This window comes from Canis aureus, chromosome 21, assembly GCF_053574225.1.
Source record: "Canis aureus isolate CA01 chromosome 21, VMU_Caureus_v.1.0, whole genome shotgun sequence".
NCBI classification, from domain to species: domain Eukaryota; kingdom Metazoa; phylum Chordata; class Mammalia; order Carnivora; family Canidae; genus Canis; species Canis aureus.
The window spans coordinates 23270973-23295104 of record NC_135631.1 but is presented as its reverse complement, the minus strand read 5'-3'; the positions used below and the strand labels follow the sequence as shown (position 1 = coordinate 23295104).

The 24132-nt window shown below is 52.1% G+C and overlaps 1 protein-coding gene across 17 annotated transcripts in view; it reads right to left on the bottom strand.

The window, feature by feature from the left end:
- CD44 (CD44 molecule (IN blood group)) overlaps positions 1-2531 on the bottom strand; it is a 91784-nt gene extending 89253 nt beyond the window's left edge. For all 17 annotated transcript variants that reach the window (XM_077863577.1, XM_077863580.1, XM_077863585.1 and 14 more), the window contains exons 1-2: positions 2266-2531; positions 1662-1896 (exon numbers count right to left, since the gene is read on the bottom strand). In XM_077863577.1, the coding sequence (XP_077719703.1) occupies positions 1662-1896; positions 2266-2511 (481 nt within the window). In that variant the 5' untranslated portion in view covers positions 2512-2531. The remainder of the gene's footprint in view (positions 1-1661; positions 1897-2265) is intronic.
- Between the last annotated feature and the right edge of the window lie 21601 nt (positions 2532-24132).

Here is a 24132-nt window from a genome sequence, read left to right as displayed (position 1 = left end):
TGGGGACAGTGTCAAATATCAGGGGGGTCCGGCCTTGATATTTGGAACCAGGGAGACCGGGTAGGAGTCAGGAACCCGGAGCCTCAGAAACCGAGCAGAAGGCATCACCGGCAGGTAACTGGCCAATGGGCCTCCCCGGAGGTCCCAGGCGGGCCGGCCCAGGGCGCCCCCCACGCTCCAGAATTTCTCCTCTCGGCCATCCCAAATCCTTTCAAGAGTTCAGTGGAGCTCTGTTCACGTTGGAAGCCTCCTCTGTGGCCTCTGGTCCCCCCTCAGGCCTCGACCCCTGAACTCTTTCCAAGCACGTCTGTGCCACACACAGAGTCCAACACAGTCCCACTAAGCAGAGCCTCACGGACCTGGGTGCACACGCGCACCAGGCCTTCCAGCCGCGTGAAAACTGGCCAGTTACCTAACCTCTCCGCGCCTCCGTTTGTCTCCCCCCTGGGAAACAGGGCTAGTGACAGGACCCTTCCCACTGCGCCCCCTTGGGGGTAAAATAAGGTCAATGCTTGTAAAGATTTAGCACAGTGTCTGGCACGACGGAAATGTGCAGTCAACGGTGGCCGGCGCTGGCATTTCTTCCGTTACTGGGACCATTATTATTATTATTTCTGTTTCAGGGCTCTAACTCTTCGATCCCCACCTGAGCCCGGTCTAAAGTACCCAGGTCAGACTGTCTTTACTCTCCTGGTACCCCCAGAGCCGGGTTTACTGAATACTTGCTGAGTAGAATCAAGCCATAGGCTGAGCTGTCTTAATGACCCAGCTGGCGCTTCTTAAAAGAAAAATTAATTTTGCTAGCAATAAGCAAATCAGCCATGTAATTATCTGTCCACATATAGACAGAGGGAAAGAAAGACCCGGAGTTCAGTCTCCCCAGAATACCTCACACGCAGCCACCCCACTCCAAAGCCACTGAAGATACAGACCCCGTTTGGTTAGGGTATAGCCAGCCCGAGCTCCCGGGTTCCTAACAGGACCCGGCCGCCCAGGCTCCCCTCCCTGCTGCGAGGCTGCCAGGCCGGGAATAGGAGCCACATCACTGCCTGGATTTCCCCTAACTGATTGGCAGGGGTGGGGTGGGGTGGGGGGGTGCAAGGACTGGCTCAGTCCCCGCCTTTCCTCCTCGCGCTCCCTGCCCCGGGCTGGCACCTCGTGGAAACCCAGAACCTCGCAGAGCTGGTTCAAGTTCCCACAAGCGCTGGAGAGTCGGGGCCGGGAGCCAACTGTAAGAGCCTTGCAACCCGGGCGCACTGGGGAGCCGCAGGGCGCAGGCACCCCTTTCTGGAAGGCTCGGGGCCACCACCGGCTGCCACCCCAGCTGCTCCAGGGCCACCTGGCTACCGGCCCGCCCGCCTGGGGCGCCCTGGGGCGCGGGAGCCGGTTGGTGCGGACACCGGTTGCGCGCACGCAGGACAGTTACTTTCTGCCTCGTGCTGCGTCCGTCCCTCTGCGGGTCCGTCCGTCGGTCCACGGCGATCTCAGCCAAGACCGCGCGCCGCCAACTTTCTCCTCCGCTCCTTCTCTTTCCCTCCCAGCCAGGCTGGTGCTGCCCGCCGGCCTCTCCCCAAGGGCTGAGCGCAAGCCCCGCGCCCCCCGCCCTGCGCCCCCCGCGCGCCCCCCGCGCCCGCATCCACGGGCCCCCCGCAGGCACTCACCGATCTGCGCCAGGCTCAGCCGCAGGAGGCACAGTCCCCAGGCCAGGTGCCACCCCAACTTGTCCATGGTGCGAGGCGCGAGCGCGGGGCGCCGGGGTCCGGGGGTCCGGGGGTCCGGGGTGCGGGGTCCGGTGCGCGGGGCTGGGCTGGGGGCGGTGATGCCGGCGGAGCACGGGGCGAGCGCGGCGGCCCGAGCCTGTCGGGGGGCTGGGGTCCGGCCGGGCAATGAGGGCGCCTGGGAAGTTGGGTGCAGTTTTTATTCAAGGGCTGAAAAGAGTGACCTAAGAGGGAGGAGGGAGCGAGCGCAGGACACACCCAAGCGAGGGGCTGTGACTAAGCAGCCGGCGGAGGTTTAAAGACGCAGCAGCCTCCCGGCCCTTCCGCCCCCGCCCCGCGCTCCGCGGACACCCGCAGCCCGGGGAGGGGGGGACCCCGGGGAGGCCCTGCGCCCCCGGACGCCCCGGCTCCCCTCCCCGCGCGCTGCGAGGCGGCCTCGGGACCATCGACGGTTCCCTGGGTCCCTGGTTCCCTGGGTCCCGAACCCGGACCCCCGCGGCGCGGGGCGCAGCCTCCGACCCGACCCTCCCCCGGGCTTCAGGCGCACCTGGATGTGCTGCGGCCGCGATGGAGGGCGCCAGGGGTGCTCCTTGCTCACCGTGCGGAGGCGGGGCCGAGAGCCTGGGGTCCTCTCCAGGCGGACAGGGCGGGCTCCTTCGTCCTCCCCCGGACCAGAAGCCGAGTTCTCACGGCTCGGGGGGCCGTTGGCTTTTTGTCGGGGCGGCTCAGGGCAAGCCGAAGATGACCGGCCGTGGACGGGGCTGCTATTTCCCTTCCCCAACCCACGTGTCATCTTCCAGGCCCAGGCTGGCACGTGGGGCCATCCGCCCATTCATCCAGCCAGCCAGCCAAGCTCATTCATCTTCCCAAACATCCTTCCACCCAGCTACTCACCTATCTCCCCATCTTTCCTGAGGGGGGGGGCTGGCACATCTACCCATCCTCCCTTCCCTCCATCCACTTGCCCACCCACACATCTTCCCTTCCCTCCATCCATTCATCCAACCACTTATTCATCCCATCACCCTCCCATACAACTTCTCCTCCACCTGCCCGGACATCCTTTTTCCACATGTCCTCATAAACCTACACCCATCCATCCATGTACTGTCTTCTTCTCCAGCCAGCCAGCCACATCTGTTCATCAGTATATCCATCCACCGTCCATCCAGTCATCATCCACCATTTTACCCATCCCCACATCGACCAGACATCCACCTGTTACTCTCTCTTGCTATCTAGACTCTTATCTATGCAAACAGTAATCCACTTTCCCTCATCCTCCCTACCCAATACACCTCAGAAAGGGAAGGAAGATTGTCTTATTCTTCAGGCGAGGCATTTTGAGTTGGAAAAATCATGCTTTGCATTATAGTTTCATATCAACCTGTAACACACGGTGATCTCATACTTGATAATCAACGGCAGTATTTATTGTCAGTGTGGACCCCTGGGAGTGTCGCCGAACAGCCTTCCTGCAGGGAAGGGAACCCAGGAAGAGGTCATGGTTGTCAGGGACTGCGGCAAGATCCTGAAGGGGCTGTGCCAGAATTTCTGAGCCGAAGGCGTTTCCTTGTGATTTTGTTATTTATTGAAAGAAATTGAGAGAAAGTGCATGCAGCCATGTCTGATTCATCAAACATGTCGCGAGTGCTCAGGGGTGTCAAGATAAGGAAGATCTGAGATCTGCCCTAACTTGAGGGGCCTCACACTTTGGTCGGGAGTCAGGCTCGCCAGCTGGCTGTTAGCACCCAGTATGAGATGTGCTGCAAAACACGTGCGAGCAGACCATTGTTATCCGTCCTAGAGAAGAGAGGCCCGTCTTTTCCTGGGGAACACCACGGGGGTTGGGGGGGGGGCTTCACGGTGGAGGTGATATTTGGACCAGGTCTTAAAGGAGGAGGAGGAACCTTTCAGGAAAACTGCAAGGACAAGACATCCACCAGCCACGGACAGTACACTGTAGTGTCGAAGAGCAAGGATTCAGGAACCAGAAAGCCTGGCTTCATACACGGCCCTGGTGACCTTAGACAAGTACCTTAGCTGCTCTGTGCCTCAGTTTTCTCATGTCTAACGTGAGGTTAATAACAGTATCTGCCTCATAGAATTGAGGAGGATTAAATGAATCCAACGTCCTGCATATAGCAAGCGCTAGATCTATGCATGTATATGCATAGAGTAAGCACCGCGGATGCGTTTGTTATCATGACTAAAAGCAGAATTGTGAGTGAGCACAGAAAAGTGAAAGCGCGTGACAGGTTCGGGCAGCGGAGAGCCATTTAGAGCGGCTTGAATATTCGATTAGACGAAGGGGTGGGGAGGAGGACAGCAAGACAGGAGGCCCCGGCTCAGGCCCTCAGGCCCGAGGCTGTACCCAGGAGCTGGAACTTGACCCCCAGGAAATAGGGAGCCAATATAATAAGTATTATTATTGTTGCTGCTGCCGTCGTTATTGTTGCTACGATTATTACTGTGCTGAGAGACACATACTGTACATCCGTCATGGACTGGTCTCGGTCAGCTCTGGCTGCTGTCGCCGAAGGCCACAGACTGGGTGCTTGACCAGCGGAGAGTTAGTTCTCACAGTTCTGGAGGCTGGGAAGTCCCAGGTCAGGGTGCCAGCAGGGTTGAGTTCAGCTGAGAACACTCTTCCTGGTTTGTGGACGGCTGTCCTGTATCCTCACATGATGGGGAGTGACAGAGATAGAGACGGGGGGGGGGGGGGGGGGGGGAGGGGTGGAAGGAAGGGGGAGGGAGAGAGGGAGGGAGAGGCAGAGCCGGGGCGGGGGAGGGGGCTTGCTCTCAGGTTGGTCTCATAAAGGCACTAATCCCATTCATAAGGGCTCCACTTCCCTGACCTAGTGACCTCTCCAAGTCCCCACCCCCAAATGCCATCGTACTGGGGGGTTAAATGTCCAAAATAGAAATTTGGGGGAAACAAACATTCTGCCAATAGCAACCTCTCGCTAGTTCAGGGTGAGGGTTTTGAAAGCCTGATTGACTACAGGCTGTTCTCTTGTGTTCCCAGGGAGAGCGTTGGGGGCCGAGTAATGACTGGACTTGTCCCCAACCGCTGTGTTGCCGCTAGCTCCAGGGTCCCCGGGGTGGCCCGGCTGAAAAGAGGAGCCCCACCTGGGGAGCGGGCACTTTCAACAATGCCACCAATGGTAGCACAGTTGACTCACCAAGGGGGCACCTTCCCAAAACACCTGCGGGCACACCGAGCTCCAGGCAGGTCTTCAGACTTTGGCTGCCCGAGCAACCAGCCCTGGTGAGTTCCGTGGAGAGGGCACTGGCTGGGGGGTGGCCTTGGACACCTTCCTTGGCCTCCAGGGCCTACAGCTTTCCTTTTTCAGAGGAGGTGAGCCAAATGGGACGGGTGTTCACTGCAACAATACTTCTTGTTGCATTTGATGGGACGTGCAGGCTCCTGGGAGACCCCTTGGAACCAGACACGGGGGTCAAAGCAAAGGCTGTGCCTTCCCCACCCTGCCCCCATCCCAATGATGAGTTCCAATCTCATCAATTTTATACACTAGAACTGTTGTGTGACATTGCATTTCGACCAAGGATTTTACTCGAAAAAAGTATATATAAGGCACTCGACTAGGTCTTCTCCAACCCTGATCTCTTCAGCACTTTTTTTTGTGCGGTCCACAATCAGCAGATGACGTAACTGGTGTGCGAATGCTTTACAAACTCTAGAAGGCCATGCAAATTCTAGGGGTTGTAATTAGGAAGTGTTTTCCCAGGAGGAAATATTTGGCGTGCCTGCTTCCCGATAGCTTAGAGAGGGACGGGGGCTGTTCGCCCCCATGCCACAAGTGACTCATTTCAAACCGACCTAGCAATTGACTGAGTCAGGGCCAACCTTCGGGAATTCCTGGATCACCTCTCTGAGCTCCCCCGGTCCTCTTTCCACCCCAGATGCGCCCCCCAGCCCACTCCTCCATACCGCCGGTCTCACGGAGATGTTCTCTGCTCCTCTCTGAGCCTCCATAAAGCTGAAATCCTTCCCGTTACTAAGTTGAGATGCTCAGTCTCTGCTGGGTGTTGCACCAGTTACCTTTCTACGCCCAACCCAGGCATGTGGGAAACTGGAAAAGAGCTTGAATTGATCTGAGTTGACATGAGGTCACACTGTTAGACCAGAATCCAGGACAGAATCAGAAGCCATGGGCTGAGGAAGCCCAGACCTGAGCTGTGGTTCACCCCCTGATCAGCCTGGGTGACTTCACTTAGGTCACTTGACCTCTGGGAGTTTTGGTTATCTCATCTACAATATGAGGTGCATAAAAACCTTTCTCCCCATCTGCTATGAGTCGTAAGTGAAAGAAGGCATCAGGACTCGTGGTAGAGCTCAATGACCCACCAGCCTCTAAGCTACCTGAGGACAGGGGCATGTCTGTCTCAGACACTGATTGTACCGGCTTCTCAGTTCCAGGCAACTCCCTGTCTCTGGCATATATACCTTTCTCAATAAAAAAGCATTATATAAAGGCATGAATGACTTGTTCCTTTTCTTCCCCAAACATTTTATAGGGTAACTTCAGGAAGTACATGAGCCAAAAGATAGAAACGTTTGGACAACATGACACTTTCTAGATGAATGTAAGCAACAGTGTCCCATCTGGGTGACCATTTTCAGAAGACCCAGTGGAACTTGGGCATGGCTCCCTCTGGCAAACTAGGATTCATTTATTTATTTTTCCTAAAGTGGGGGCCTGCTGGCTTCTGACTAGTAATAAATCTTGTTCTTAAGTAAAAAAAAAAAAAAAAAAAAAGTCAAACCTAAACCAAATGTGAGCAGGAGTGTGTGGAGCAAGGCTGGAAGGTGGGACTGAATCATGGGATTTGAGGATTATAAACACAGCAGGCCACCAGCCGCTTTTAAAGGGAGAACATTCAATTCTCGCACGGGGCTGCTAAACACAGAAGGAGCGATCTGGCAAGGTATAATAAAGTGTGATTCTGGTTCAATTTTTTAAAAGATTTCATTTATTTATTCATGAGAGAGAGGCAGAGACATAGGCAGAGGGAGAAGCAGGCTCCCTTCAAAGAGCCTGATGTGGGACTCGATGCCCAGACCCCGGGATCACAACCTGAGCCGAAGACAGACGCTCAACCACTGAGCCACCCAGGTGCCCCTTATTCCAATTCAATTTTAATTTAAAAAAAAAAATCCATTCTTAGTTCGCTCTCGACTTGTGAGTTCTACACATGCAAATGAAAAGTGGTAAAAAAAAAAAAAACCTTCTGTGAAATAATTGTTAGTGAAGTCTAAATAAACTGGTAATTTGGGAAGCGATCTTCATGACACATAAATGACATTGAATGAGTAATTAGTCTCGAGCTAACCAAGTGAAACTACAGAGCTGAGCCTTTAGCATTACCAAGGCTTTCAAATTTAGCGAATAAAAGAGCCCACGTGTGGCTGGTGCACCCTAGAAATGCCAACGGGGCCAGGTGCCTCTGGATTCTAGATGTGTCCATGTCAGGTGCAAAATGGTTTTATGCAGAGCTTTGGAAATTAAAATAGTGTGCCAATAGGTCAAGTCCCACAATTTGGTGGTAGCTAATTTAGAGATGCAAATTTTCTTTTCTTTTTATAATAAATTTATTTTTTATTGGTGTTCAATTTGCCAACATACAGAATAACACCCAGTGCTCATCCCGTCAAGTGCCCCCTCAGTCCCCATCACCCATTCATGCGAATTTTTGAAGACGAAATTTGAATTAGTGGTGTGTGACGTCATGTAGAAGGCTAATCCATGAGACTCCTAACTCTGGGAAATGAACTAGTGGTGGTAGAAAGGGAGGTGGGCAGTGGGGAGGGGGTGACTGGGTGATGGGCGCTGAGGGGGGCACTTGATGGGATGAGCACTGGGTGTTATTCTGTATGTTGGCAAATTGAACACCAATAAAAAATAAATATTATTAAAAAAAGAAGGCTAATCCATTCTTGAGACTTGACTGCATTCTTGCCTGGGACTTCCGTGGGGCACCCTGACGTCCTCATACTACTTCCTTGTGTTTGCTTAAGCTGGTTTCTGTTGCGACCAAGGAGACTTGATAGACATGGGAGGGCATCACTCTGTTTTACAAGAGAGTAAGCAGAGGCTCAAACGGCTGGGGGATGTGCCTACTATTAGGTCTTGAACTCAGGACTTCCGGCTCTAAATCTCAGGTCTTCTGACTCTAAGTCCCCTGCTCTTTTTCACTACCTGGCCTCTCCTACAAACCCTCCCTTTTATCACCCAATTATACCAAAAGAATGCAATTATTTCTCCTTCACTGTTCTAGAAAGTGACATCCCTCATGATCTGCCTACAGTTGCATGGCAATCCAAGTGAGTGTGGGTCTTCCCAGGCCTTTTCCAGAAAGCCCCTTTCTGCCTGAACATGCCTCCTAGACTATTTCAAAAGCAAAACCTTTCAACTGGCAGATGGTAACAGCTGCTTCTCTTCAAAACACCCAAAGGGTGAAACTTCTGGGCTCCAATGTACGGGCATAGCATTCTAGCCAAGTCTGGATGGTGCTCAGGGTTAACTCCTGCAGAAAAGTTTGCAGGTACTGAACGTGGATGCGAGGCCGGGCCCAAACCCGTTTTATTACTGGATACTGTTGCTCAGCCACAGCAGGGTGCAGCTCGAGAAGGCATGGCGTGGGTGAGAAAGAAACGTGAACTTAAGTGGGAGAGGATGTGGTGAGGGAAGGGAGAAAGAGACATCTTGAGTGTGTGAGTGGTAGGGGAAGGACAAAAGACAGAGACATGAGCCCACCATGATATGGAGACAAATAGAAGTCTTCTAATCATCAACCAGGAATTTAATGGACATCTACTGTATACGTTACATGGACTAAGCACCAAGGGAAAAACCTAAGAGGAACGGGACCCGCCCTCTCTCCTCAAAGTGATTAAGGTCTAGGTGAGGCTTGGCCAGTCACTTCTTTGTACCAAGTACTACTCTAAGTGGTAGGAATCCAACAGCAAAAGCAAAAGCAAAAACAAAACAAAACAAAACAACAACAACAACAACAAAAACAGTGTCTTACTGTCACTTAAGAAGTCAGGGGAGGGTGCAGGGTAAATTTAATAAGGTGGTCGGCAAAGTCTGTCTATAGGGGTAACGTTTGGGCCATAAAAAAAATATTAGAGAAATGCTTTCCAAAACAGAGGGCACTGCAAATGTGAAGGTTTGGGATGAGAGTACTCTGGGTATGTTTGAAGAAGGGAAAAGACCAGTGAGCTGGAGCTGAGCAAGCGAGCGAGCAAGTGGTAGGAGAGGAGACCGTAAGCTTTAAGCTCTTGTGTGGACTTGCAGGCTGCAATAAGAAGTCTGGGTCCTCTGGAATGATCCTGGTGGGTTTTCCTTCACTTTCTAGCTCTGATAAACTAGTAGAGACTGCTTCGGGCATGTGAGGGGGAGGACTCTGAAGTTTTCCAGCTCAGGGAGTAAGTGTTGAGTGATGGGTCGGGAAGATACAGCACATCTGCGAGATGAGGGGATGGTGATGCTCGTGATCCACACTTGCCATCTCTGATCCGGTTGGAATAGTAAGTGTATCAGGTTAGACCCGGGTTATGCTGCGGGAGCAACAGCACTACAATCTCAGTGGACCAAAGGCAGTCATCCAAGTGACTTCTTGCCGCGTGACTCCTTGCCATGCTAAGTCTACTGTGGGCCCAGCAATTCTCCAAGGCAGCTGTCTTCCGTGCAGTAACTCCGTGATTCTGAGTGGTTTGGTTTTGCAGCATCTCCGTGTTAGCGGAATTACTGCAATCAGGGAAAGAACAGTAGAGGATCTCATGCCAGCGATTAAACGCTTTGGCACAGAAATGATACATGCCATTTCTGCTCACATGCCGTGGGCTAAAACCAGTGACATGACCCGATCTAATTGCGGGGGAGCTGAGGGGCAGGGCGAACCTCGCATGGGCCTAAATGTGCAGAACCAAGTATGAGCAAGCAGTAAAAATGTAGCACGTAAGTTAACTTTAAAGAAAGTCTAGTAACCCTCCACTGCAGGGTGTCACAGGCTGGCCGAGGGACAGTAAATAAAAAAAGGAGTTCAAAAAATAGTAGGATTGATCAGGCATGGTTCCGAAAGTCTCTACAGAGAAGGGTACCTGAGTGAGATCTTGATAGATGGCCTTGTTGGAAAGTCACCCTCCAGGTCTACATTCCCCACTTCTATCCCATTAAATGCTTCCCTTTTCCTGGTCCAACCCCATCCACGAGTCTGCAATAGGGTCTCTGCACTTATCTGGCTCTTTAAACTTATTCTTTTGGATGCAGTAACACGGTGGGGGGGGGGGGTAGGAAAGTTATTCATTTGCTGTGTAACCTTGGACAATTTACTCAACCTCCTAGAGCTTGAGTTACTCATTTCATGCTTTATATAATTATTGTGAAGATTAAAGTATACTTTGTAACAATGTATCTATTTATCTTAACTTAGGGTTTTGGAACAGAGCAAGGTTCCAAAAATTGTAGCTATGATTTTCTTTTTCTTTCTTTTTTTTTTTTTTTTTTTTTTAGGGAAAGCCTTTATTTTTTTTATTAACACAAAGTAAGGAAAGAAAGTAATCCCAGGGTTGGTTTGGTAGCTCAATGATAGTATTACAGACACAAAATCGGTTCATTTTTCTGTACCACTCTTAACATGCCGGATTCCTTTCCCAGTGATATCTGCCTCACGTCACAAGATAGTTGCTGTAGATCCAGGCATTAAATTCTCACTTGATCATGTCCAAGGCTGAAGAAAGGAGGTAGGCGAGTAGAGAGGGATCTTTCATCATTGGTCATCTCTTCCAATCAAAGAGAAAAATCGTCCTCAAAAGCAAAAGTCCCTCAGCCAACCTCCTTACGTCTCAGGTTCTGGGATTCAAACCCAGATTCAAACCCAGATGTAGTTACTATTTTTGTTACTCCCCCTGCCTGTGAGTTCTATCCTTTCTTGGCTTCGCAGATACTGCCCTAGTCCAGTTTTCACTCTACCTTTCAGATGCATTCCTCTTTCTGTAGCTTGTCGTCTAATTTAGCTACTGACAAAGTACTCAGAAATGTAGAATGGCTCAAAGACATCGAAATTTATTTTTGAATCATCTCGTACTCATAAAGGTTTCTTAATGGGTAGGATGGTGGGGAGGATGGAGGATTCAGGCTGACGGAGGCTCTGTAATCCTCAACGCATGACTTCCAAATCGGCTGGGGGCATTCCCATTCAGTCAGTGGAAGGACAAAGAGCATGGAGGACATTTGGGGGGGGGGGTTATAAGCAGGCCTGAAAAAGGGAGCATCACCTCCACTCAGGACTCCCTGAACCACAAGGGAAGCTGGGAAACGGAGTCTTGCTGTGAGTCCAAGGGAGGGGGGTAGAAAGCGGAGTTGAGTCCATCCCTGGCTCCTCTTCTGAGTCCTTTTCTGCATTCCTCCTCCCGAGGTGGATGTCCTCAAGTAGACGGCCGGGTTTGCATCTGCACCTTCACTTTCTCCCCGGGCTCCCCTCACCTACGATGCTGCAACCATGAGAAAGGAGACACCGGTCTGACCTCCCTCACTGAGCGCGCCTACCCCTACAGGAGCCCTGTTCACTCTTCTCCTTGTCTCCCACTTGCAGATACCAGGAGAAGGTTTGGGGCAAAAAGAAAGAGAGTGGACTTTCTTGACTCCAAAACCAGCCCGCTGGGAATGTGAACACAGTTTATAGGCAGGAAATGGTCCATGTAGTCTTAGGCTACAAACCTATGGCTTTTCTCGGCCAACTCACTGGGACCTGGTGAGACTAGGTTTTTTTTTTTTTTTTTTTTTTTTTTAATACTATTTATAGACTGCTCTGAGACCATTTCTCAAAATACGAATTTCAAGGGATTTTAATATAAGGGTGCTCCTCAATGAAAGGCTTTTCATAAATAAATACGTTTGGGAAACACTAGGTTAAAAGAGGTGAATGGGTGTCCTTGTTCTAACTGCTTTTCCTTGTTTTTTCACACGTCAGCCATTTCTTGGGGGTTTGCTAGCATTGGACACCGTGCGGGGCACTATGGACTGTGGTCCACACCCCCCCCCCCCGTAGTCCCTATTCTCTAGCAATGTAAAATCTAGCAGCAACACACACTGTAAGTTTCCAAGAGGGGGGCCGTGGTATGCAGCTTTTCCCAAAATGATTTGACCACAGACCCCTCCTTTTTTTTTTTCTTTTTTATGAAAAGGAGCGTAATACATTTTCACACACACATCACGTAGTTTAAACAATTACCAACTCATGACTCGCTTTATCTATCTGCACCTCCTACTTCCTTCCTCACCACCTGATTATTTTGAAACAAATTCCAGACATCATATCTTCTTTATAAGTAAATATGTCGGGCAGCCCGGGTGGGGTTGCCGCCTTCAGCCTTCAGCCTTAGCGCCGCCTTCAGCCCAGGGCTTGATCCTGGAGACCTGAGATCGAGTCCCACGTCGGGCTCCCTGCATGGAGCCTGCTTCTCCCTCTGCCTGTGTCTCTGCCTCTCTCTCTCTCTCTCTCTCTCTCTCTGTGTGTGTGTGTGTGTGTCTCTCATGAATAAATAAAATCTTTTAAAAAAATAAGTAAATATTTCAACATGTATTTCTAAAGGAGAAGGGCTCTTTGAAGGAATGTAACTACGATACTGTTATTACAGTCTTAATGATTCCCAATTTTCTGCACTAGAGGTTTGTAAATGTAATATTTGAAAAATATATCAGGATGCAGTCCACATTCCCGGCATGGGAGATGTATGGTGGAGCGCACCCCCCCACCCCCCCCACCCACACCCTGGGGAGCCGTGACATCACCTCCAGGAGAACACCCTAGTCCTGAGGGCAGTCTCCCCCACACCCTGGGGGACCCAGTCTGCCCGCAGTAGAACTGGGAAGGAAGTCCCTCCCGTCCTCACAGACCCCAGGCCTACAGGAAATGGGGCGGCGAGGCCTGTGGTCGTGTCCCTATAAGTGCTGGAAGTGGCTCTGAAAAGCGATGCGGGGGAGGGTGACCAAAATCTGGGCAGCGGGAGGCAGGCCTACCACGTGACATTGTTCGGAGAAGTTTCTATCAGTGATGCTCCAGCATCTGCCCTCTGACCCCTTGAAGCCTTCGTGGTCACATTGGCCTGGGCGGTCATACGCCTCGAAGACCGTTCCTCCCCCGAGTCTGGCCCCGCGACAGTAGGTTGGGCAAAGGCAGGGGAACTGTGAGCACTCACGGGGACCCAAAGGGCCGCCCCAGAAAGAGAGGGGTGCCTGGGCCTCAGGGTGCCTCATCCGGCCTTCGAGGCAGCCGCCGTCCCCCCTCCCAGGCCCGACGGGCCAGGCTCGCCCTTGCTCAGGTGGCGAGGATGTATTGATCCAGGCCTGGGCTCGAGGGGCGAGGGTCCCCCAGGACAGGGGCCACGTACCCCCACAGATCAGCTCCCCCAGCACTGGGCTCCCGTCCGAAGCAGCGACAGGCCTCTCCGGCCCTGGCTGTGTCCTCTGCGGAGGCCTCGTGGCCACCTCCCCGAGCCCCGAGCTGTGGCCGCTGACACCGGGCCCGGGGACCCCGAGACGCTCCTGTCAGAGACCCCAGTCCCTCTCTGCACCCCGGGCCCCAGGTAGCCGTGGACCCCCGCTTTTTCCCTCCTGAACCATCTGAGAAAGGCCCCCAGCAGTGCTCAGTCCCCCGGCCTCTGCTTTCCTCTTTCCTGCCCTTCACTCCTTTGCATCTCATTCCCTCTAGAAAAGTCTACGGTGTGTGTGTCTCCACCTTGGCTTCATCCTGCCTGTGCCCACCTGTCGGTGACGCCACCAGTGGGCAAGTCCCGGAGAAGCTCCCACTAGGTGGCCCTCGGGACTCAGGCTGCCTGGAGTCAGGGCAGGTTCCTCTCCTTGCGGGGGGCACAGCAGCCTCGGGTCGCGGTGTCCGCTCCAAGTAAAGGGGACCTGGCGCAGGAGACGAGGAGGAGCCCACGACAGCCTCCTCCAGGTCAGGCCTATGGCTGCGGGTCCCATGTGGGCTGAGCCACATTGAGCTCCAACCCGGGCCTGGTGAGCCCTCTCCCCACCCGGGCCCAGGGAGCCCTCTCCCCACCAGGGAGCCCTCTCCCCACCCAGGCCCAGGGAGCCCTCTCCCCACCAGGGAGCCCTCTCCTCACCTGGGCCCGGCAAGCCCTCTCCCACCAGGGAGCCAGCTGCGATTCCACCTGCAGTGGCCCAAACAGATCTGTTTTGCTTTTATTGCCAAGGCGGTGCCTCTGCAATGTTGAAAATGCTTTTGGGAGGAAGAAAAAACAAAAATCACCCAGGTTCCACTTGTTATTAAAAGTTATTTTGCTCTTGTGTGTTTTCCCTTTTTCCCCTCCAGTTTTAGATCACATATGGGCAGATTGGGGTTTTTTCTAACTATTGCCATCGTGGTGTACATACCGTTCTCCACCCGCTTTGGTCCCCAAGCGCTTATTCTATAGTGCTCACTTCCCAGCACAAATTCCAGAATTACTACTTAAAAAAAAATTTTTTTAAAGATTTATCTATTGAAAGAGATTAATTAATTTATTTAGGGGGCAGGGAGCTGGGGAGAGAGAGTCTCAGACTCCACACTGAGCACGGAGACTGACACGGGGCTCAATCTCGCAACCCTGAGATCACGGCCTGAGCTGAGACCAAGAGTCGGACACTTAACCGACTTTGCCCCCGCCCCGTGTCCCCAGAATTACTATTTTAAAATTACGTCCAACATTCCACTGATTGGATACAGCTTAATGTATGAAAATATTTCCTTGCTGCTGTATGTTGAAGTTGCTTCCTCTGGTCACGATTATATAGAACATTCTACTGGAAATTTCTATGCATGTGACTTCTTGCTTCCATGGAATTATTTCCTTAAAAAGCTATCTGTTTGGAACAGTTTGATTGCAATATGGAGTTGGTAGTAAGAGTGGAGACCCTATAGGGTTAAAAACCCAGCTTTGGCCCTTGCTAGCTGAGTAAACCTTGGACAATCTTTCTAAGTCTCCATTTTCTCAGACGTAGAACAAGGCAAACATAATCCTTAGTCCATACGGTTGACGTGAGGACTGAATAAAGGAAAGTACCATATATTCCATATACTGCAGCTGTTCCGAGGACGCATCCCGTGGCTGCGACGACTATCCATGCACTCACACTGTTTTTCTCTTCCTTTAGACTGAGCTGACCCAACAGCACATGGCTGAAAGGTTAAATGTTTTCTCGAGGCGGACTTGACCTGGTTTGCAATAATGCAGCAGCTCGGATTGCTTTAGATCTTGCTTCACTGATAGCTCCCAACTGTGCCGCTTGCTCCCTTCACAAATGTGTCTCTCCCGAGTCTGAGACTTTAGCCAAACCTCAGTCCTGCTTGATCTCTTTCAAGCCTCTTTCAAGGCCTTTGTGGGACCCTGGCCCCAGACGACCTCAGGTGTATTAAAACGCCCCCTTCCCCATCCTGCAGGGCATCCCATCAGATGGGGGGAGACTAGCAAATGTGAGGCCAGCCCTGGGGCTCCTGGGTGGCTCAGTCGGTTAAGCATCCGACTCTCGGTTTCAGCTCAGGTCATGATCTCTCACGGGTCGTGAGATCGAGCCCCGCATCGGGCTCTGTGCTCGGTGGGGCGTCTGCTGGAGAGTCTCTCTCTCTCTCCTTCTCCTTCTGCTCTCCTTCCACTCATACTCTCTCTCTCACTCTCTCTAAAGTAAATAAATAAAATCTTTTTTAAAAAAATTAGCTACTCACTAATTTTGCGGTCTGGGTCGAGGTGTAGGGATCGAATGAATAGTGCCACCTGCCTTCCTTCCTGAGTTCAGAACCAAACTGGAAGTATACTCAGGAGTCAGGTAGATGGAGGCGAAGATGCCTTTACCTACAGGAGCAGGGGAAGAAAAGACTGTGGCAAAAATACGCAGCCACAGGGGACTTTCGAACACTGCCCCTGAAATGAGCTTGCAGCACCTCCCTCACCCCAAAACACCCTTCAGGCTCCCCCACCTGCCAGGAAGTACACGGGGCCTGGAAGGGACCCTGCTACACGAGGCCCATGCAGAAGTGGTGGGGGGGAGCTGCATGGAGAACATTTGGTCTTTTTCCAAACTCGCTGTCAGAGAGGAGGACACAAAGGATGGAGAGGCCGGGAGTGTTTTCAGCTGCAGTTCCGGGGCATGGGAATATCAGGCCCGGGGACAGCAGGTTTCTTTTCAGACCCAATATTTGGTCCCATACTGACCTGCTGGACATGAAGATGACAGGTTCAGTCTCACCATTTGGAACTTTACTACCGTCTCACAGCTATGGTTGGGCCCACTCTGTCCCTCCTCCTCCCTTGGCCCTCCCTGTAACCCCCAGGAATAGCCAGTCTCTGTCCCCAGGACAGTGTTGGCCCACAGCTGGCACCCGCCCCCCCAAGATGGGGATGTAGCTCTGACGTCGTTGGTGGCCCTTGCATCACATTTTCACCTTGCTTTTCTATCAATTTACAATTCCATCCATCACGTAATAGGATTACGTCAGGTACAACAAAAACAACAACAACAACAACAAAAGCCAAAACCCCCTGTTCAAATTGGCGCAGGTAATAGAGATCTATTATTTCACATCACGAGAGGGTGGTATTATCACTATTACTCAGTGATATTGAACTCAGGTTCTTTCTCTTTTTCTGCTCTGTCAACTGCCCCTTGACTTCACCCTAACGCTGGTCCTGCTTGGGGTCCTAAGGTACAGGCTGCAGTCCCAGGCATCTCATCTGGGAATTACCTCATCCAGAAAAAGAAAAGGGACCATGCTGTCTGTTCCACTGTTTTGAATGAGGACCTCCTCCCCAAAATGCCCCGCACACTGTGCTGGCCATTACTAAACCAATCTTTAAGCAAGAGGATGGTGCCCCCGTGGTGGTCCGTTCACAGCTAGATGGGCTGGACACACTAAGAAAAGTGGGGCTGTGACCCAAGGGGAAGGGGAGAACGGATGTTGGGTGGGCAGCCAGCCATGTCTACTGCGCATCACTAGGCATTTGCTTCAGTGGTTGTGATTTTAGAGACCCAATGTCCTATTTTTGTGTTCTCAGCTCTGAACCTCTGTCTCCTCATCTGCCTCCTGCACCACGCAAGGCCGCCATGAGGCCTGAGATAGCGCGTGGGACCACAGAGGGCTGTAAACCTGGCAACCCATGAGCATGACCCTCAGAACGTGAGCCTTTCCTCCCAGCCCTGAGGTGTGACTCCTTCCAGCCTTGAACAGTTGTTTGCAAAGCTAGGCAGTCCTTGCAAGACCGGAGAGTGGAGACATCTCAGCACTAGGGTAAGAGTTCCTCTTGAACCTCCAGATATAATGAGACAATGTAAATACAAACCTAAGGAGATTAAACCAACAAAAGAAAAGATGCTCAACACCACTCACTCATCCTTAGGGAAATGCGAATTAAAAGTCTGGAGAAATGTCCCCTCACACCCGTTAGGATGGTCACCGTCACAAGTGCCGGCAAGGGGGCAAAGACACTGCAACCCTTGTGATGACACTGTTGATGGGAAGAGGAAACGGTGCAGCCATTATGTAAACCAGTAGGGTGGTTCCTCAAAAAATTCAAAAGAGTGTTCCCATGTGCTCTAGCCGTTCCACGTGTAGGTTTATAGACAGAAGAATTGAAGGCAACCGTGTTCAGCACCGTAAAAATAGCTAAAAGGTGGAAGCAATGCGGGTGTTCCTTGATGAGTAAATGAACAGGCCAAATGTGGAAGATCCAATGGAACACCGTTCGGCCTTAAAAGAAAGGCAAGCTACAGCATGGGTGAATCTGGAGGGCTTCACGCTCAATGAGATAAGCCCGTTGCGGGAAGACAATCACCCGTGTGTGATTATTCCACTTCTGTGAGTATCTAGAGTAGTCGCATCCATAGAAAGAGAAAGGAAAGTAGTGATTGCCGGGGAAGGGAAAACGAGGAGTTGTTCAGGGGGTAAAGAGATCAAGCTCAGCAAGATGCGAATGTTCTAGAGATTGGCCGCTCCGCAATGTGTACGTACTGAACGCCACCGGACTGTACATTTAGAAATGGTTGAGATGGCAAAATTTATGCTATGCATTTTTTACCATAATAAAAAAAGTGTTACGTTAAAGTCTGATAATACGCAGCGCTGGATTGTACATAAAGAAATAGGCACTTACCTCCACCCTATAAACAGTGGATGGGACAAAGGTAGGGTAGTGAGGAGGGGAGGAGGGGGATTATCCGGGAGGAGGTCCATGAGGCCTGGATGAAGGATCATAATATAATAGGACCCTAAAAGCAGGAGCAGAGTCAGCTTCCAGAGACTGCCCAGTCTCTGCCCAGCAAGGACCCTCCGCAGCCAGCAGGAGGAAACTGGGCCAACCGCCCTGGCCAGTCAAGTGAACGCTGGATCTTTCCGGGGGTGAGGGCCTCCCTAGCTGCCTTTCCCCTGGCCATCAGGTAAAGGCCCCTCTCTTGTCACTTACTGGTCATCTTGGTGCAACTACCATCTACGCAGGCCCAGAGATTTGGCCGAGGCCTCTCTCCACTGCCTGTATCGGGCAGGGTTGGCTAGACCGAAAAGCTCAACATTTATTTTTCCACCCCAAGACAGAATGCTTCTTACCATTTTATCCAAATACCCGACTCTTTATGATACAATAGACCAAAGAAGACCACCTTCTTGCTCAGTAGGTGAAGTGTCTAACGGCAGCTCTGATCATGATCCCAAAATCATGTCAGGCTCCCTGTTCTTTTTTTTCTTTTTTTCTTTTTCTTTTTCTTTCTTTCTTTCTTTCTTTTTCTTTCTTTCTTTCTCTTTTCTTTTTCTTTTTCTTTTTTTTTTTTTTTTTTTTTTAGTGGCTTAACACAGTAGAGCTTTATTTCTTTTGTACAAGGTTCAACACAGAATTTTTTTTGTTTTTGTTTTTTGTTTTTGGTCGAGCAGCAGCCCTGGGCAGAGAATGAGAGAGTTGGTGAGTATATACCAATGTGCCTGTCACAGTACCTTATGAGGACAAGCCCCTTTATAACAACCTAGAACACGGAGGCCCGCTGAAACGGAGGGAGTGCCTGTCATCCCTTCACTGCCCCCGGCGCCCCCCATACTTGGTTGGCTTTTCTAGAACCATCTCAAGAAACTTCCACGCCATTCCCAACTGCCATGTTTAATCATACAAAGGGGAAGATGTCATTTCTACTCAGACAAAACCTATTTTCCTCCGCTTCCACCTACAGGAATTTAATTAACGAGACCATATTTCCCAGTAGGTGCAGAGAACCCGGCAAACACACCGCAACGGCCGGAGGAACTGAAAAACATCTGCTTGGCCATTTCCCTGGAGGAGTCCCCTCCAGCCCTGACAGTCCAAATTCTACTGTCCACTGGTGGTACACACATCTCAAGACCTAAGAATCCTCTCCTTACTACTCAGCCCATACAGATCTTGCCCCTTTCTGCCTTACAAAACTATTATTATTTTTGTTACCATCATTGGAGATCTGGTTATCGTTTGCACTGAAGTCCACATCTTTGTGCAACAAATATCTACTGAGCACACCAGGTTCCAGACCAAGAGATTCAAAGATAATACAAGGGAAACAGCTCGATGGAATATGCACGCCAGCGAAGGAGGTAAATGAGCATAACGTAAAGCTGAATGTTCTAGTGCTCGCAGGCAGGTACAAAGCATCTTGGGGTTCCAGAAGGAAAAGGAATCTTTCTGAAGAAGAAGGTGAGTTGGTGTGTTTGAAATTAAACTCTGAAGAGTGCAAGAGGCCTTAACAAGTAGAGCCCGGGGAGAGCATTCCAGGTGAAGACAAGAACGGATGAAGGCACCAAGGTGTGGGAAAAGTTCAGAACGAGCAAGCTGTTCTGTATTCCCAGATAAAGCTGGGAAGGTGGGTCTAACAGTTAGGATTCTTTGAGCTGCAAGTAATAAAAGTATGTCCCAAACAGGCTTAGGCAGTAAGAAAAGATATTTCATACATGGAGGCCCCGAGAGGCAGGAGACCCGAGAGGCAGGAGAACTGCAGGTGCAGTTTGATCAGGGCTCCATGTCTCTTTTTCTGTTCTTCTCTTGGTTCTGCTCTGCTCTGTGTTCTTGCTGCCCTGAAGGAGGCCATCCTAATGGTTGCAAGCTGGCTGCCAACTACATCCAGGGCATAGGTTCTTCGTGTTCAAAGGGAGAGAGGAAAGAATAGTTTTTCTTTCCCAGAAGACCTGAGCAAACCTCTCCTCAGATCCCACTGATGCAAAATGTCTTAGGACGGCCTGTTCCCGAACCAATCAATGACAAGTGAACCACCATCAATAGGATAAAGTGACAACTTAAGCAAAACACAAGGTGGAAAGTGAGTCACAATGACTCCTCTAGAGTAGGCTTGGGCCGGTCTCGAATCTCAGCCTCAAGAGTCTGTGTGTAAAATAAAAAGCACGGGAGCTATTGATTGTGTTTCAGTAGGGGGGTAGATAGAACCAAGTTTAAGGGGAAGCTTTGGATGCTTCTACCAGAAATACCAAAGCAGGGGGAAGTGGGTGTGAAAGAACATTTGTCCGCTGCCATCCTGTCTTTTCCTTCTCTCCACGCGAATCACAGCTCCTGGGAAAGCAGCGGGTCACTCCCTTACATCAGGCATAAATGACTGAGAAGGTCTGACACGAGTGGGAATGGAAACGAGAATTTTAATGGAAGAGACACTCCAGGTGGGACAGGGTGATTGTAGATGGGGAAAGAAAAACTAAAAACGATTCTGAAATAGTGGCTGGATGACTTAACCATGCAGTTCTGTGAACAGAAAGATGATCATCTAGGAGAGACAGTGGGGTGGCTTTGAGCTCACAAGTCAGATGCATGACTCATAGCAATGGTGATAACAATGAAATGATGCTAATAATGAAAAAATGATGCTAAGTAACAATAAAATTAGTGGTGCGGGGCCGTTAGTATATGTCAGGCACATAGCAGGTGTCCGGTGAATGTTTTTTCCCTCTGCTCTATGTGCGTATTCATTTATTCCTTACAACGGGCCCACAGGTATCCCCATTTTGCAGAGGAGGAAACTGAGGTTCGGAGTGGTAAAAGGAAACGATCCAGGGTCACGCCACGGGTGAGCACATAAGGTGGAATCAAGCCCAGGCCATCTGACTCAGGACCCTAGTCTTTCAGTCTCTATAACAATAGCTACCATTTATCAGGCATCTACTTCGCGATGGAACTTCATATACATTCTCTTTAATCCCTAAGAGTCAGCAATTAAAAGGGACGGTATCGTCCCCGCTGACCGGGTGTGCAAGCCCAAGCACAGCAAGGGTAAGAGACCTGCCCAGAGTCACACAGCTAGTAAGTGGCAGAGGTGGCATTCCAATTGCAATAGGCAGGGGCACCTGGGTGGCTCCGTGGTGGAGCGTCTGCCTTCCGCTCAGGGCATGATCCCGGGGTCCTGGGTTCGAGTGCCGCATCGGGCTCCCTGCATGGAGCCTGCTTCTCCCTCTGCCTGCGTCTCTGCCTCTCTCTCTGTGTCTCTCAGGAATAAATAAATAAAATTGTAAAAAAAGAAAGAAAGAAAACTTCTTCTTAAAAACAAATTGCAGTAGGCGTAGCTCCCAAACATGCGCCCTTTCTATGATGCCATGAGAAAGACAAAGGCGTCCTAGGGCCACAGGATCTCCATCCCTCGTCTCATCCGTGAGATTTTGCACTTCCAAGCTTGGGGACCCAGCCTTACACATTTGGGGTACGTGCCTGGTGGGGACCTGGCACATGGGTGCCTGGAACCAATCGAACTGTGAGGTCCCTGGAAATGTCTGCAGACAAGAAAAAGCTGGAAAGGCAGCGGGAGAGTCCCAACTGACTGAAACACAAAACTGGGGGAGGAGGAAGGGTGGATGGCCTACAGCGCAAGCCCGACTGCGGACAGCCCAGCCCCTAACTCGGGAGGCTGGGAGCCCTGGGCCCAGCGCTGCACCTGCGGGCTCCGGTGTCCTCACCTGTAAAGTGGGGCTCATAGAGGCGGCCTCGGCCTGGGAGCTGCCCGGCGGGGACTGAAGATGAAGCAAGGGAGACACTGGGCTCGTGGCCTGGCGTAGGGACGCTGACTGCGGGCGGCGACGTTGCCACACTGGCTGTCGCGCTGGTGATTCCTGCAGGGGTGCGTGGAAGGCACGTGGTCCGAGCCTCGGGGACGCAGGGCCCCTGCTGCTTGTGTCTCACGGCGCCCCGCCCGCTTCGAAGCCCCACACAGCCGCTGCCCGGACCTCCAAGTTGCAACGGGGACCTCTCCCAGACAGACGGACAGAAGCCCCAGCTGCTCCAGGGCAGAGGAGTCGGGGAGCAGGGCGGGTGCCGGGCCAGGGCTCGAGGCTCCTCCTCGGCTCTTCCAGGCCCCACCAAGCGCGGCCCCAGGACTGGCCCCGGCTGCACCTGCCGTCCAGTCGCGTCATCTGTGTTCCAAACTGGGACCGACAGCTGCTGGCCCCGGGCTCCGGCTCTCACAACCAAGAAGCAGCAGAGCTGTGAGGTCGGTGCTGCCCAGGAGCAGCTCCCCCTCTCGAGCAGGAGGGGGAGGCAAGCCGGCAGCCCGAGAGGCCCGGGGACCCCTAGCCGAGGGCCCTGGTTACCCCAGGGGGCCAGCTCTTCCCCAGCCCGGCTAGCCTAGAGCCGGCGGGAAGCAGCTTCCTCTCAGCAGCCAACAGAGGCTTCTGGAACGCTGTGAATCCACAAGGGCTTAGTCACTGATCATTTAGGGCTGGCAAAGCCCTTCATCCAACAATCCCATTTTACAGGTAAGGAAACTGAGGCCCAGAGGGGGGAAGTGACTAGTCTAAGGTGGCTCCAAGGGGTGGGTGGGGCTGGGGCAGGAGCTTCTGCTGCACACGGGGAGCCCGGGGCTTCTCCATTACTCAAAACCACAGAGCCCGCCCCAGCCTTCTCACCTAAAAAGGGCGGGATCCTGTGATCCGGTTGGGACCTGGGACCCCAAGCCAAGGGGTATTTGAAAGAGGACCTGCCGAAAACAGATGTTGGGCAAAAATGATGGCACAGGAAAAAAAAAATGTGCTTTGACAAGGAAACGTGCTCACCCTAGAGTGTGAGAAGCAGCAGCAGAGTCCCCAAGCAGAATATATCCTCAGTCCCATCTGGGTAAGGAGCTCACACTCACTCACACACACTCAGTCACACACACACACACAGCCTGGAAGGATGAATAAAGCAAACTCTCTTCTGGGAGGCAGGACGATGGGTGGTTTTTGTGTGTCCCTTCTTTGTCCTACCCCTATTTCCTAAGTTTCCTACTTCGAGAGTGTTTATTTCTGTAACAACTGTTCTAAAAAGACACAGAATAAACAGGCAGGCGCCCGGGGCCCCAGGCCCCTCCCTCAGGCAGGCGCGCAGAAGCTCCCAGAACAGCCTGCACCCATTGCACAAGGCGTGGTGCTCTCCTTTCCGGTGAATTGGAAACAAGCTGAGACCTGAGCGCAGGCAGCCCAGGCTGGGAGCTGCAGCTCGGGCCCAGGGCACCCCTGGGTGTCAGGGGCGCCCCTGGGAGGAAGTGCCGGATGACTGCCCCCCCCGCCCCACCCCTTGCAGCTGGCTCAGCCAAGGCCAGCCCGGGGTCTGACACGTACGGAATGGGGAAGAGCAAGACGGAGGCCAGGCGGCCCCTGAAGAAGCCTCCCGGCCTGGTCGCACCCTCCAGGAAACCTCGTGGTCCGCTTGCACTTGCGGACCCACCTGTTGCACGTTTGCAGTCCCCTGCCCACTATGATGTCTTTAAGACCAAACCACTTTCTGGATTATTCCGTGATGCCATGCGGACGTCCCAAGCTTCTTGTCGAGGACAGCCCTGGGAACGGCGAGCCTCGTTATCAGGGCCACGGAGCCCAGGAAGGCTTTATTGAGACAGAAGACGTCCCATACCCCATGCCCCACATCCACCCCAAGGCAGGACCTTGGTTTCCCACCTGATGACCTGCCTGGAGCCCATGAGAACATTGGCCGCCAGATGCTGCTTTCCTGAAGGACCACCACACACGTTCAAGGGGCACCTCCAGTAGGAAAGTGTCCCTGGTCCCATAAGGGGAAGGCCTTCCTCGAAGGAGGAAGACCATGTGACAGAGATCAGTTCTTCATTCTGCCACCAGCTGGCTGTGTGACCTGGGGAAGATCACTTCCTGTCTCTGACCTCAGTTTCCCTGTCTTCATGTGGTGGTGACAAATGCAGAGAGAACTGAAGCCACCAGGTCTGAGGGCATCATGGAGCAGAAGGGCAGAGCGGAGGACCTGAATCGCAGCTCTGCTCTGATCCGCTGTGACCCGGGCCTGTTAGGGACACACACCCCCCGCCCCACACCACCTGCCACCGTTCCCCGCCCCGCACCCCCGCTCCCTCCCTGCCAACCTTCAGTTCCCTCG